The sequence below is a fragment of the Lonchura striata genome, chromosome 25 (genome assembly GCF_046129695.1).
Source record: "Lonchura striata isolate bLonStr1 chromosome 25, bLonStr1.mat, whole genome shotgun sequence".
In the NCBI taxonomy this organism is placed as follows: Eukaryota; Metazoa; Chordata; class Aves; order Passeriformes; family Estrildidae; genus Lonchura; species Lonchura striata.
In genome coordinates, this window is record NC_134627.1 from 6793647 (window position 1) to 6807565 (window position 13919).

The 13919-nt window shown below is 41.9% G+C and overlaps 2 protein-coding genes and 1 long non-coding RNA gene across 4 annotated transcripts in view; 2 read left to right on the plus strand and 1 right to left on the minus strand.

Moving 5' to 3' along the window:
• Nucleotides 1–13496, minus strand: part of LOC144247463 (uncharacterized) — a 135836-nt gene extending 122340 nt beyond the window's left edge. The window contains exon 1 of the long non-coding RNA XR_013341167.1: nucleotides 13463–13496. This is a non-coding gene — a long non-coding RNA (uncharacterized LOC144247463). The remainder of the gene's footprint in view (nucleotides 1–13462) is intronic.
• Nucleotides 3449–7751, plus strand: LOC110471928 (keratin, type I cytoskeletal 20). The gene is made up of 8 exons (XM_021532985.2): nucleotides 3449–3871; nucleotides 4643–4725; nucleotides 4935–5091; nucleotides 5598–5759; nucleotides 5841–5966; nucleotides 6133–6353; nucleotides 6978–7018; nucleotides 7654–7751. The coding sequence occupies exons 1-8, from the start codon at nucleotides 3449–3451 to the stop codon at nucleotides 7749–7751; spliced, it is 1311 nt and encodes a 436-aa protein (XP_021388660.2).
• Nucleotides 9645–12957, plus strand: LOC110471896 (keratin, type I cytoskeletal 12-like). Of its 2 annotated transcripts, none has more exons than XM_077788299.1 (8): nucleotides 9645–10289; nucleotides 10639–10721; nucleotides 10940–11096; nucleotides 11370–11531; nucleotides 11630–11755; nucleotides 12105–12322; nucleotides 12569–12651; nucleotides 12860–12957. In XM_077788299.1, the coding sequence occupies exons 1-8, from the start codon at nucleotides 9645–9647 to the stop codon at nucleotides 12955–12957; spliced, it is 1572 nt and encodes a 523-aa protein (XP_077644425.1). The 2 variants fall into 2 exon arrangements, with proteins under 2 accessions (XP_077644425.1, XP_021388625.2); XM_021532950.2 differs by having other exon boundaries at nucleotides 12105–12316.
• Nucleotides 13497–13919: the final 423 nt, after the last annotated feature.

The window sequence follows — 13919 nt, forward strand, 5'->3', positions numbered from 1 at the left end:
TCATCCAGAACTTTCTCTCCTCTGATCCCATTCAACAAAACACAAAATACCTTGCTTTGCTCTTTGGAGAGAGCAGGCTTCACAGGCATTGGCATTAACAAGAGATGTAAGGGTAGTTAAGAAAAGAAGGAGGGGAATATCTCAGACCCAGAAATATTGAATACTGGAATAAGGCTGGAACACTGAAAACAGAATGCTTCTCCCCTGAGAGCAGTTTGCATAGCAATGTCCTTTCAGGACTGTAGCGTAGCTCTTTCAGAATCAAACCCTTATGATATTAAACCCAAACACAGGGGTTAACAGGGACCAGCAAAAGGGTGCTAGATTTCACTCCTAGAATGGATCATCTCTACTGACTGAACTAGAAGACTTTGCTTTATTTCAGTCTCTATGTCAGCCAAAAGAAAAGCATCTGTTCCACCTAAAGGCAGCAAAAATGCAGACCCATAGCTGGGTGTGTCTTTTTTCCTTGAACTCTCCAGACTGGTTGCCCATGGCTGGTTAGCACAGGTGAGTCAGATGGAATGGCATCCACATTATCAGAGCCCTGCAGAACTTATCTCCATGGCCTTCTAATGCACATTAAACTTCTGTCACACAGGTGACATTTCTTCATTAAATCAAACAAATCATTAGTGTTGCTATAAATGTTTTATTACATTTATAGGCAATCCACTCTGACCAAGGACAACACTGAAGGGAAGTGCTACCTGTGAACACACAGATTGTGCTTTACAGCTCCCACAAATGAGTCTGGAGCTGAAACTGCTCTGCTGAGCTAAGCACCAGCAAACTGTTACAGCACTTCTTCAATGCTGACCAAAATTGCAGTACTGGACAATGTATTTTTAGGTTGCCCAACATCTCTTTAGATAACTTAATCTTACAACCAAAAAAATAAAAAAATAAATAAAAATGAGGCAGCCATGTTCTTGCAGAAAATTCCTGGGCATAGTCCAGGAGTGGAGGACGCTGAGGCCACTCCCAGCTGACGCCTTGAGGAGCCCCTCACCCTCCAGCCCGGCTGGGGCCTCGTCCTCCTCCCACTGCCATGGCTGCAGCTGCAGGGCTCCCTCTGGCAGTTTCCACTGATTGATACAACCAGTCAAGATACATCTCACGGAAAAAAGTGTACTGAACCAAAACCAGGAGCAAACCCCACCTCTGATGTTGATCTATCCTGATCCTAGCAAGTATTCTTGCAAATATTCTGGCTTTTTGGGGAGGAAATGATAAGGCCAGAGAAATTGTCCGTGAACAATTGAGGGATGAGAATAAAAAGAACACTAAGAAAATTCAGCTTTGTATCTTTTCACGTTGGGTTTGCATGATGCCATTGCTCCTTGCTTCCTCTTGCATGCATCTTGGATGCTTCTGCTGAACAGTCCATAGGAAAATAATTGCTGGAGATTCAGCTTCTAAAAAAGCAGCAGAGTCATAACACAAGGCAAATGTCTGACCTAAGCCTGATGGTCACCTTCATTCAGATCACTGACTTCTTTTTTTCATTTGTTCACATAATAAAAAGAAATAGAACCTCCAAATTATGTTTAAAACAATATCACCCAGGTAACATGGAAACTAATTTTAATACTGAGAAGAAAAAGCAGAATGTTTGCTCTTAAACAGACTGCCACACAATCCTGCAGAGATCTAGGCAGTGAGATACAGAGCCAAGGAATGTAAGACCAGCAGGATCTCTTCTGTACTCCTCTTACAGTCGAAAGATGTAGAGTCTGCTCTACTAAAATGAGCAATTCTTACTCAGCCTGAATAATTTCAATGGAAAAATGACAACCCACCCTAAGTCTCTGTAGTGACACGCCAAATGTCATGGCCACTGTACTTTGGTATCATATCTCATAAATGTTTTTTTATTACAAGTTACACCCAAAGAAGTTCAAGGTTCAAAGACACTCCACAGCATCCTCTTGGAAAGAAAAATCCTGCCCTGCACACTGATTGCTTTGGTTTGGAAGCTGTGTTTCCAGAACAGCCAAATATAAGAGTTTAACTCTCTCTCGAGTCAAGACCAGTTAGATTAATGCCTAGCATAGTAACTTTAAAAACTTGGCAGTACTGATTCCCTAATATATTGGGTATTCCCTAATACCAAACTATTCTGGTTTGGGTGCTCTCCAATACACGTTTCAATGCCTCCAAAGCTCTGTGTCTCACCAATTTCCTTGCCCCAAGCTGGAATATCAGTAGGTACAGCAGCTGCTCTCACTAACACAAGCCATGTGTGTTCATTGTTCTACCTGAAAACATCAGTAGCACACATAAGCACTGTCAGTGCAATGCCCCAGGAGCTGCACCTCCTGCCACCCACTCTCCTGCACCACTAACAACCCCTCAGCAATCAGGTTTTTCCTTTGCTTTACAAATTCTCCATGCACTTTCTGCATCAAGGGTACTCCACAGTTAGCTCAGGAGCATCCTCCACACGATCAGCAGCAGGATGGTTGAGTCTCTTCATGCCATGGAAAGGCAGCTGGTTTCCTGTTAATGACCACAGCCCCTGGGCTGGGGACAGACCCCCCAGCATGGTACTTGTTAGCTGATGGTCTCTGATGAGGCAGGAGGGAAACTTGTTTTGCTTCAACTTCAGCCACACTGGAGGGCTGGAGGGTCGTTCTACTGGAAGCTGGAACTTAACACTTCCTGCCAATCTATGGACCTCAGCATTTCACATGTGAAACAGTGGGCTGTGAAGGCTTCCAATATTCTCATTCCTCCTACCTTATTTAAATAAATATTCTTTCCACTCAATCTCAGCTGTACTGAAAGCTCAAATTCAACTTGCAATGGTTTTCTTATACCAGACAAATGTATATTCAATCCAAGCTGATGGCAATAGCCTCCACTCTTCACTGACAGTGCAGATGTTGGTTTGTGCTCACTATGAAATGAATTCACATGGTAGTACAGCTGCCTCCTTTCTAATAATATATACACTGTTCTAGAATGTCCTGAGGCCCAAGTTATTGCTTACTCAACAGAAATATAAATATTTTAAGTCTCTTTTCACATATAAGCAACTCTCATTTTAAATTCATGCACTGCATAGGGGGATAAGAACCTACTCATTTGTTTCAAAGGGCTACAGAGAGGGTTGGCTGCAGGTACATGGTTATAAATTATTCAACAGATCATTTTTTGTTTATCTGTTATACAAAATAACAAAGCAAGCAAACTACCCAGGGAGTGTTCCTCAAACACAGACGAACAGATGAGAACCCCTTCAAATTATGGGGAGGGGGGGGGCAATATCCTGTGTGCTCTTTGTACTGATATCAGTGACACTCTGCGTCAACATAGGTGGGGTTTCCAGCCATTGTGCTTCCTCTTGGACCTGTATAAAGGTGCACAGTGCACACTCAGCTCCTGACTGGCATCTCAATCTGTGCTGATTTACCTGCTTCAGTCTAGAAGACAAAGAGCACAAATGGCATTCTCCACCCGCAGCATCCAGTGGAGTACGAGCAGCCGTGTCCAGCCCTCTGCACCCAGTGTCAGTAGTGTGACCTCCAGGAAAATGTCCATCCAGAAGATCCAGGCACCCAGTGTCTATGGGGGAGCTGGGGGCTATGGCACCCACATATCAACCAGCACCAGCTCTGGCCAAGGCCTCAGAGGGAGCCTCCAGCTCAGCATCACTGGGAGCGATGTGCTGCTCGCTGGCAATGAAAAATCAACGATGCAAAACCTGAACGATCGCTTGGCTGCGTACCTGGAGAGGGTGCGCTCACTGGAGAAGTCAAACTCCCTGATTGAGAGGCAGATCAGGGAATGGTATGAAAAGAACACCACAAGCATAGGGCAGGACTACAGCTCCTACTTCAAAACAATTGATGAACTCCGAAACAAGGTAAGAGGTCATAAAGCCCTCCATAAATATAGGAATTGCAATTATCAGTGAGATAGAGAATAATCTGTTGTAGAAAATGTACTTTTCCAAATTCGCCTAGCTGGGAAGAAGTTTATTTTTGATCAGCTACATATTAGTGACAGATTTTAGATAATTTGTAATACCAGTAATTATTCATAATATGCCTGCAGTTGTGAGCAATCTCATACCTGAAAAAATCTGTGACTCAAAATTAACTAGTTCTATGATATTTGCCTTAGGTGGCTTTAATTAGAGAAAGTACTAATGGTAATCTACATATTCAAATATATTTTAGCAACAGTCTATTTCAAAGTGGTTTATTAGAAAAGAAGGGCAAGCACTCAGAAAAAAATTAAAGACCACCACTTAAAATAGTAAATTACCACTGGAAACAATGAAATATTCCAAACACTCAACTGACATGTTTGTCAAATCATGTTTCCAGAACTTTCTTCAGTCTTTTCCCTTTTATTTTTTATCAGTTCTACTTCCCAGCATTTAAAAGCAGATACCTTCAGAGAACAGTTCATCCCAACTATTCAATACACTTATTTTATAGCAGGACAATTTGTCTTTTGGACATCCCTAATTCCTTTCATGCACTTCAGATGGAACTTAGCTTAAAGCCAGCGGACCAACAGACAGCTGAAGTGAAGGAGGATGAAGCCTACTTACAGTATTCATTCCCAGGAAAGGATCAAGTGTGAATTTCTGTGCAAAGTTTCATTGCTTATCCACCATTCCCTTTAGATTTCTGCTGCCCAGATGGAAAATTCCAGACTTGTCCTGCAGATCGACAATGCCAAGCTGGCTGCTGATGACTTTAGGCTGAAGTAAGTTCCATGATTTTATATCAATTCTCTTTCATGATCCTCTTATTTAGGAAAGCTTCCACTTATTGGAATCAGTGACAAGAAGTGAACATTTTCCAACTTTAAGTTTAATATGACTGTGGTTACTGATTCTAGAAGCGGTTACTGATTCTAACATTTACTCCAAAGTGTTGCATTCCAATGATGACAAAAGGCACTGTATTGTACAGGTTTGAGAATGAACACCTGCTCAGGCAGAGTGTGGAGAGCGACATCACTGGACTGCTCCGTGTCCGTGACGACCTGACTCTGACCCAAGCTGACCTGGAGTCCCAGATTGAGAGCATAACCGAGGAGCTCGTTTTCCTTAGGAAGAACCACGAGGAGGTGAGAGCAGCTGACCACAGCCAGGGAGAGGGGCTTTGTGTGGCAAACACAAGCAAGCTCACTAGGAAGCATTTCTATCCTTTCTGGAAGCAGCATTACCATGTGTGACCCAAAGGGACATTCAAGCTATCAGGCATCAAAGGCTGAACACTCCTCCATTCCAGGAATGAAGGAGTAAAGGTTTTCTCTAAGAAAAATTTATGGTTCAGGAATTGCTACCCCAAAAAGTACACAAATGGGAACCATGACTTCTGTCCTCATTCCACAGATTTGTTCTGAGGAAATCATTTTTATGATACATTTATCTATGGTATAACATTTATTGCTATCAAGTAAGTGAACTGTTCTGCGAGGTGCACTAAACAGTATTTACAAGGTGATTAAATTGTCTTGCCCCAAGATACTATTAAGGATTAGTCCTATGTGTGTAGATGTTGAGTTTGTGCCCAATGCCCAGGAGTGAGAGCTCCCTGCAGCAGGTGCTAACACAGTCCCCATTGCTGCAGGACCGTGACAGGCTGCGCAAAGAGGCGGGCGGCTCTGTGAACGTGGCGGTGGATGCTGCTCCCGGCATTGATCTCGCTGCTATTATGGAAAACATGAGAAAGCAATATGAAGAAATGGCAGAAAAGAACCGCCAAGAAGCCAAAGAACATTTTGAAAAGCAGGTAAAGTCCACTGCTTAAACACCAGCAAGAACATTGGTCATGCCTGGCTGCAGTTCACAGTCCCTCTATTCCTCATTCCAGACAGCAGAACTGAACCAGGAAGTTGCCCTCAATGTTGAGCGGCTGGAGGTCCAAAGGAAAGAGATCACGGAACGGAGACAGGTCCTCCAGAACCTGGAGCTGGAATTACAGTCCCTGCTGACCATGGTAAATAACAAAAAGCAAGATAAGGACTGTAGATATCAGAGAGTTACATAGAGGTGTAATAAACAGAGGATAAAAAGATAAATAGAGGAATCAATCAAAATGTTATTTACAATCAAAATGAATAATATGTCAATGAACATGTCACTGTTCTTCCCATGCACTATAGAAACAGACCCTGGAAGGCACTCTGGCTGAAACGGAATCACGGTACAGCTACCAGCTTGACCAGATACAGGCAGCAATTTCCAGTCTGGAGGCTCAGCTGAGGCTGCTCCGAGCTGACATGGAGGCTCAGAACAGTGAGTACAGCATCCTGCTGGATGTCAAGACTCGCTTGGAGATGGAGATCGCTACATACCGCCGGCTGCTGGAGGGAGAGGAAAGCGGGTGAGCACACACATGGCTTTGCGTGTTGGTTTGGGGTGAGCACACACATGGCTTTGCGTGTTGGTTTGGGTTTCGTGTCAAATCTGCCTCTCTCCAACTGCTTTGCCGTGGAGAAGTCCCATTGTCCAGTTCTCAGCCACAGAATCAGAGCAGGCTGCCTTTCAGGCTGGGCTACTGAAGCTGCTGTGGAATTTTGAGGTGGCTCTCCCAGCCTACAGATGGTCTCTCTGTGAGCTGGGGAGTTGGGTAAGATGTTCACATACCAGGAACACCAGTAATGCAGTTTTTGATCAATTTGTCTGTGTGGGTTAAGCAGAAAGTGGAACTTCCCCCCAAATTCTACCTGTCCAGCTGTTCTAGCTCAGGAACTAGATCAGGTGTACCTGCATGACCTGAAGTCCTAGCATTGCAGAGATGAGTCTGCAGATTAACTGTACCTACAGTTTATGCTTAGCAAGTTTCACTTCAACTGAGAGAACTCGTTTTACTGAGTTATCCTCTGATTCAATGTCTTGATGAAAGGGGATTAGCTGTCCTGATCAAACACATAGGAAATACACAAGGATGTTTCTTAAATGCATGAGTTGCCATATATTTACATTTTCTACTTTACAATTTGAACAGGAATTTAGAAGAGATATCATTGGCAATAGAGGCTGAAAAAGGTATGTCCCACCAACTTCTTTCTGTTTTGATGATAGCCTGTTGAAATGTTATGGAATTAAGCAGCCTGATACACAACAACAGCTTCAGAGCAAATAATCAGCCAGTGGAATCTCATATCAAGAAAGCAATCAACTGTATGGTTACCCTATAAGGTCTATACAACCCTGGTTTTATATATACAACTCAGTGTAAAATCAGACTCACCTTACCCATTCTGTCATTCTATGAGTCCTCAGAGAGCCAAGAGAACAACAGAGAGCTACTGAATTCCCCTCTGGAGAACTGCAGAAGCACCTGCTTCTCCCTGCTAGCTGCACAGGAACATTGAGACTTCCATGTAACATATCCAGTTTCATAGCCAGTCTATTCCAAGGTTTTAGGTCTACAAGTCTGTGATAAACTAAAGCAAGACTATCAAGAGTGCTAGAGAGTTATTGAACCCAGTATCCACTACAGTCTATGGGCAACACACTCAATATCCAAAAGAGGAGAAGCCACACCCCACACACTGCAAAAGTTTACTTCAAGGACCTGTGGATTGAAGATGCTTTTTGATTTTTCCTCATTGACTGCTACTACTGCAGCAATATTGTCATGTACATTGCATTAAATTACTTCTCAATTTCCTTAACAGAATCAAGTAAGTTTAAGAAGATCAAGACAATAGTGGAGGAGGTGGTTGATGGCAAGGTTGTCTCCTCTGAGGTCAGAGAGTTTGAAGAGAAGATGTAAATGGCACCAGCAGAAAAGATGCCTCTGAGTTCCCTGGAACTGATGCCAAAACGAAAAGGTTTATAAAGAATCTTATCTAATTCACCCTAAACACCAGAAGGATTAAAAAATGCCAAAATCTCAAATCTTTTGTTGTTGCTGCTGCTGTTTTTCTGGGGAGCATTAATAAAAATCTGTAAGTCACAACATAGAAGACTTTAGTTTACTTATATAGTGACTGAGTACCCTGATGGAAAGAAATCAAATCAGTCTGGTATGAATGCATAATTGCTTCCAACTTAGATACAAATGTAACTATTCGGTTTTTAAAATGCACTAAAGCATGAGTTCAGCACACCTTTTCTAAATGTGAACTCCTACTCAAACATACAGCAGCTTTACTGCATTAAAACCTGATTATCAAATAAATTAGAAATGTGAATTTGCTTTTCATAATATATTAACGTGAAAAAACAAATTGAAGAAGCCTATTTGATATTTTTCACATTCTGTGAATGGTTATGTCACCAGGGACTACAGCAAGCCAAGATATTTTATGGATAAAAATATATTTGAAATTATCTCCCTCTTTGTCAAACCTTTCTGTGCCAATAATGTTCCCTGTCCCATAGGGAGGCCCCTGTGCCACACCTGGATTCTCAGTCTCAGGAGTTTACATTTTCCTCTTGAGAACATAAACACACAAAGTTCTTCCCTATGAAACCTCACCTGTCCAGAGCTATGTACTGTACATAAACAGCTGCCAAAGAACTAATCCTCTGCTTTCACTGCCCCGAGTCACTGAGACCAGGATATCAGCTCATTTCCACAGAAATGCTTTACTTACACCTTTGATCTTCCGCTCTTTTCTGCCCCAAAAGCACCCCATGCTCTTGAGTGCGGATAAATCAAAAATTAACACATTTCAGTTGACAAATCCAATGATATAATTAAGCCAGGACAAAGAAAAAACTATTTTCCATTTATCAAGATAACTTCAAAAGAAAAATATACTGGCTTGGGAGGGTTCCCATGCCCAAACCTGCACCCAGAAGTGCTACAATTGATCTTCAGATCTGTATTATAAAAAGCACCAAATACAGAAATCAGAGTTCTTATTTTGAGATAACAGCAAACTATTTAGCAGAATGGTCAGTTCTCAACTCTAAAGTACAAACTCTTATATGCTATAGACTATATGCTATAGACTATAAGCATGTCACTCTGAGGTATTTCAGTGATGAAAGGGCTAGGGCATAAACCCAATTCCAAATCCTATCTGGTATATTTATGTTTTCACATTAATGATCACCCTGCAGCTCACTGAACATCCATGTGCCCTTGGACACCTGATGGTCACTTTTCCTACTTCCTATCAAGCATCCAGGAGCAATAATCCAGCAAAGGCTCCTGGCTGAAGAGGATTATGAAAAGAAAGACATTCCTGCCACACAGGCTGAGAAGCAGGGATCAAAGGGATCAGTCTGCTGACTTAGCAAACTCCTGTAAGAACAGCCCCAAATGCAGGAAGCACTGCATCTGCAATGACAAAACAATTATTTATAAGGGATTTAAATGCAAAAAGAACTTTTTGTGCTTCATTGCACATGGCAGAACACAGTCGTGATGTCTCAGCTGCACTCCACCCATTTCCCCTCATACAAATACCTGGAGGGTACCAGATTTCCACTCCCATTGGCAATTTCAGTTGGCACATATCATTTCGGTTGGTCAGAACATACTAAACTGACATCCCCTCCAAATAGGAGGGAGAGAGAGAGTGAAAGCTCTCCCCAGGAGGTGGGGACTCCTCCTGAAACACCCACTGCTGTCTCTATAAAGCTGACCCTGCTCCTGCTCTGCACTGCTCTCTGCTGTATCCTCCACAGGGCAGATCTGGGCACCTCGAGCACCATGGCCCTTTCCGTGCGCACAAGTGGCGGGCCCCGGCAATTCTCCTCTCGGAGCGGATTTGGAGGGGGATCTTTGAGGATGTCCAGTTCCAGTGGTGGAGGAGGCTTTGGTGGCAGCGGGCTTGGCTTTGGTGGGGGGTCTGGTGGAGGGTTTGGTGCAGCTTCTCTGTTGGGTTCAAGCTCTGGCTTTGGTGGGGGCTTTGGGGGCAGCTCAGGTGCAGGATTTGGAGGCAACTTAAGCAGTGGCTTTGGTGGAAGCTTTGGAGGTGGTTTGGGTGGTGGCTATGGAAGTGGCTTAGGCAGTGGGTTTGGGGGAGGTTTGGGAAGTGGTTTTGGCAGCAGTTCAGGTGCTGCTTTTGGAAGTGGTTTTGGTGGTGGCTTAGGGACTGGTTTCGGAGGTGGGTTCAGCCCTGCTGGTGCTGGTGATGGCGGCATTCTTTCTGGCTCAAAAAAAGAGACTATGCAGAACCTCAATGACCGTCTGGCTGCGTATCTGGACAAAGTGAGATCTCTGGAGGATGCCAACACCGAGCTGGAGCGCAAAATCCGTGAATGGTATGAGAAAAATGGCCCTGGCACTAGCACCCCTGGATCTGGGAATGACTACAGTAAATTCTACCCCCTCATTGAAGATCTTCGAAACAAGGTAGCAAAGCAATGCAATTAACATAGCTTTATATTTGTAACTCACTTAATAGTATTAATGCAAACAACATAAATTTCTTTTAGCAAACAAGAGCACATTTATCCTTTGGTACTGATGCTTGCAGTGACCTCTGTTACCTTGCACTGGTGACATGTGGTGAATTTTTCCTGTCCATTAAAGCAGTTCTGTAGCTGTGTCACAAAGTGATTTGTCTAATCTGAATAAAGGAGAAGGCACTGATGGAATGCAGTTCTACATACCCTTGTAGAATACAAAGTCTAAAGCCATTACAAAAACCATGAAGCCTTTGGGCTGTTACAACAGTTTCTGAACACTGTTTGTATTCTAGATCATCAATGCAACCATCGACAACGCGAGGATTATTCTGCAGGTCGATAATGCCAGACTGGCTGCTGATGACTTCAGAGTGAAGTAAGAATTTCTTAGTGCTATAAGAACTCCTTAAGGAAAAAATTATTTTGTACTAAAAATCTCTTTCCTTGTAGAACACTTTTAGTATAATTATTAAACAGTATTACAATAATTATGTGTATTAAATTTTCAAATTAAAGCCAAAATAAAATACATTAATAGTTTCCATTTGACCTCATGGCCATGGAAAAAGTAACATTTAATCCCTTTATGCATAGATATGAGAATGAAGTGGCTCTTCGGCAGAGTGTGGAGGCTGACATCAATGGTCTGCGCAGAGTCCTGGATGAGCTGACCATGACCAGGGCAGATCTGGAGATGCAGATTGAAAGCCTGAATGAAGAACTGGCTTATCTTAAGAAGAATCACGAAGAGGTATTTTTTTTCCTTTGTGAACTCATAACAAGACACATGAAATTGTGAAACATCAAATTACTCCCTTATTTAAGCCAGTGGGAGTTCCTGGGTTTCATTATAGGTTTTGTTTGCTGTTATTTTTTGAGTTTCCTAAGTGAAAGAGTGCGACAAACAATCTACAGATCCTTGTTGAAACAGAATTTATATCACGTATATTTCTTTACATATATTTTGGTATAATTATTTTGTCTTTTATTAACAGAACCTTCTCTTTATTTTCAATCCCTCCAGGAGCTTCAGGGCATCCAAAGCAGTGAACTTGGCCAAGTCAGTGTGGAAATGGATGCTGCTCCAGGGACTGACCTTACCAAGCTTCTGAATGATATGAGGGGACAGTATGAAGTCATTGCCGATCAAAACCGTAAAGAGGCCGAGGCGTGGTTCAATGAAAAAGTAACAACCAGAGAGAGCAAACTCAGCAAAATGCATGGGAAAATGAGTTCAATACTTGGAACAGTAAAATTACATCCCATTCTTCCTTGTCATTTCAGAGCGGAGAGCTGAAAAGGGAAATCTCCACCCATACTGAGCAGCTCCAGTCAGGAAAGAGCGAGATCACAGATTTAAAAAGGACTCTCCAGAGCTTGGAAATAGAGCTGCAGTCTCAGCTCGCCATGGTACGTTCTGGGAAGCTGCTGACTGCTCAGAGCCAATTCAGTAACTTCAAAAGTCTTTTTAGACCTAATCCTATTATTGAGGATTTGCATTTCTTTCCACTTAAATTTTAGTTCCCAAACAGCAGTAATATATCTAACTGGATTTCAAAGAGCATGTCACAAAGCAGATCGGTTTTTACATCACATTTAGGGAAGTGACAAGGGACGATTTTCAAACCAGTGTTTTCAAAAAGAAAATAAAACCTTCTGAGTAATGCAGCTGTGCTCACTCCCTTAAATAACTTCAGCTGGTTTTGCAAAGAGGTTTTTTTTTTTCCTTAACCAGAGATTATTTAATATCCTTTCACAGAAAAAATCCCTGGAAGACACTTTAGCAGAAACGGAAGGTGGTTACTGCGCTCAGCTGTCACAAATCCAAATGCAGATCGGGAACCTGGAGTCCCAGCTTTTCCAGGTCAGGGCTGACATGGAGCGCCAGAACGCGGAGTACCAACAGCTCCTAGACATCAAGACTCGTCTGGAAATGGAGATTGAAACCTACCGGCGCCTGCTGGATGGCGAGTTTGTGTAAGGAACTGGCTGACACAAAAGATCTCCTTGGGTTTATTTTCTGTACCAAAATCCTTTCCAGGAAAAAAAGAGGTAAAATAAGTGGAACATTCTCCAAGCGACAGTAAGGCACATACAGTGATCTGAAATATCACTGTGACTGAGGAGAGTGAGCAATTCTGCTCACTATTTAAATAACCTATCAATGTCACCATGATCCTATCAGACATCCTGAAATAGTGCATGTCTCTGATTCCCTTTTAGAAGTGCTGGACAGGCAGCTACATTTGAAAGCTCATCCCTGACAGGGTCCAAATCTCAAACACAATCACTGGATTCTTCTCAAGGTAGGTAGAACTTGATTGAATAAAGTTTTGTTTCTAAAGTCATTCTTACAAATCAAATAATACCTGTTATCCTGTTTAACTACATCATAGAGTTCATTAAAATCAGAAGCAAATTGGAAAGGAAAAGGGAGTACCTGATCATGTGCTGCTTTGGTTTATCATTTTTAACACATTGATAAATATTTATTGTTTTGTTCATGATGTCTAGATCCAACCAAAACTAGAAAGATCAAGACAATTGTTGAAGAAGTGGTAGATGGAAAAGTTGTTGCATCCCACGTTAAGGAAGTTGAAGAGAAGATATGAGGCATAATCTGATGTGGCAAAGGATCCATTTGTTCCAAGCCAAAATGGATAAATAACTTTATTCTTTTGTATGAAGTGATAAAACATTTGGCTTTGTACTAAGAATCTTTTAGATAAGACAAAGTTGGCACTTTCATTCCTTGCAGACATAAAATACATTTCCTGCTTCACTCTATCAGCATTACCTATATGATTTCCATGGTGTTCTTTAAAAATATCATATAATCTCTGTTCAATAACCAGAAATATGAAGCACATTTAATCAGATTTTCCTTTTTATAATCTTTAGTAATCAATAGATAAAATAATTTTGCTGTTCTAATAGCATTTTCCAGGTTTGATGCCTAATAAAAAGGACTCAGCAAGCTTTAAGGTATTAGTGTCCCTTTATTCTCCATGACCTCCTCCAGCTGTGTGGTGAGCCAGCAATAAAATATGAACATTGAAAGCAGCTAGAATTCAAAGTTCCATAAATCCTAGGAAAGATGCAATTGCTTACACCTACCTATCTTCAGCCTCCAGAAATTTCACAGACAGGTGTTCCCTTTATACCTGAAAAAAAGGTAGAAAAGGAAAGCATTAGTTTATACCATCCCAAGTGCAATACCTTGTGTTTGTCTGCTACATTCCTAATTGTTTCCTTATGTAACTGCTCTCATCCCAGCAATGACAAACACTGACAATATTTTGGGTTTAGACCTACACAGAACAAGGATAATTGAGACAATTGTAGAAAAGAGAGTGGACAACAAAACCTTTCCATCTCAGTCCCGGTCAAATGGAAGACAGTCAGCTAAGGAAAAGAAAATCCAAACACAGGATCCTTTCACATGTGCCAACAGACACAGCCAAGAACAGGCAAGCCTTTTTATACCAGGAGACTTTTAAGTGGTACTTTGACTTCTAAAAAGATGTGTGTCTTGTGAAAATTTACTGCCTGTTCTATCATTTCATTGATGTAT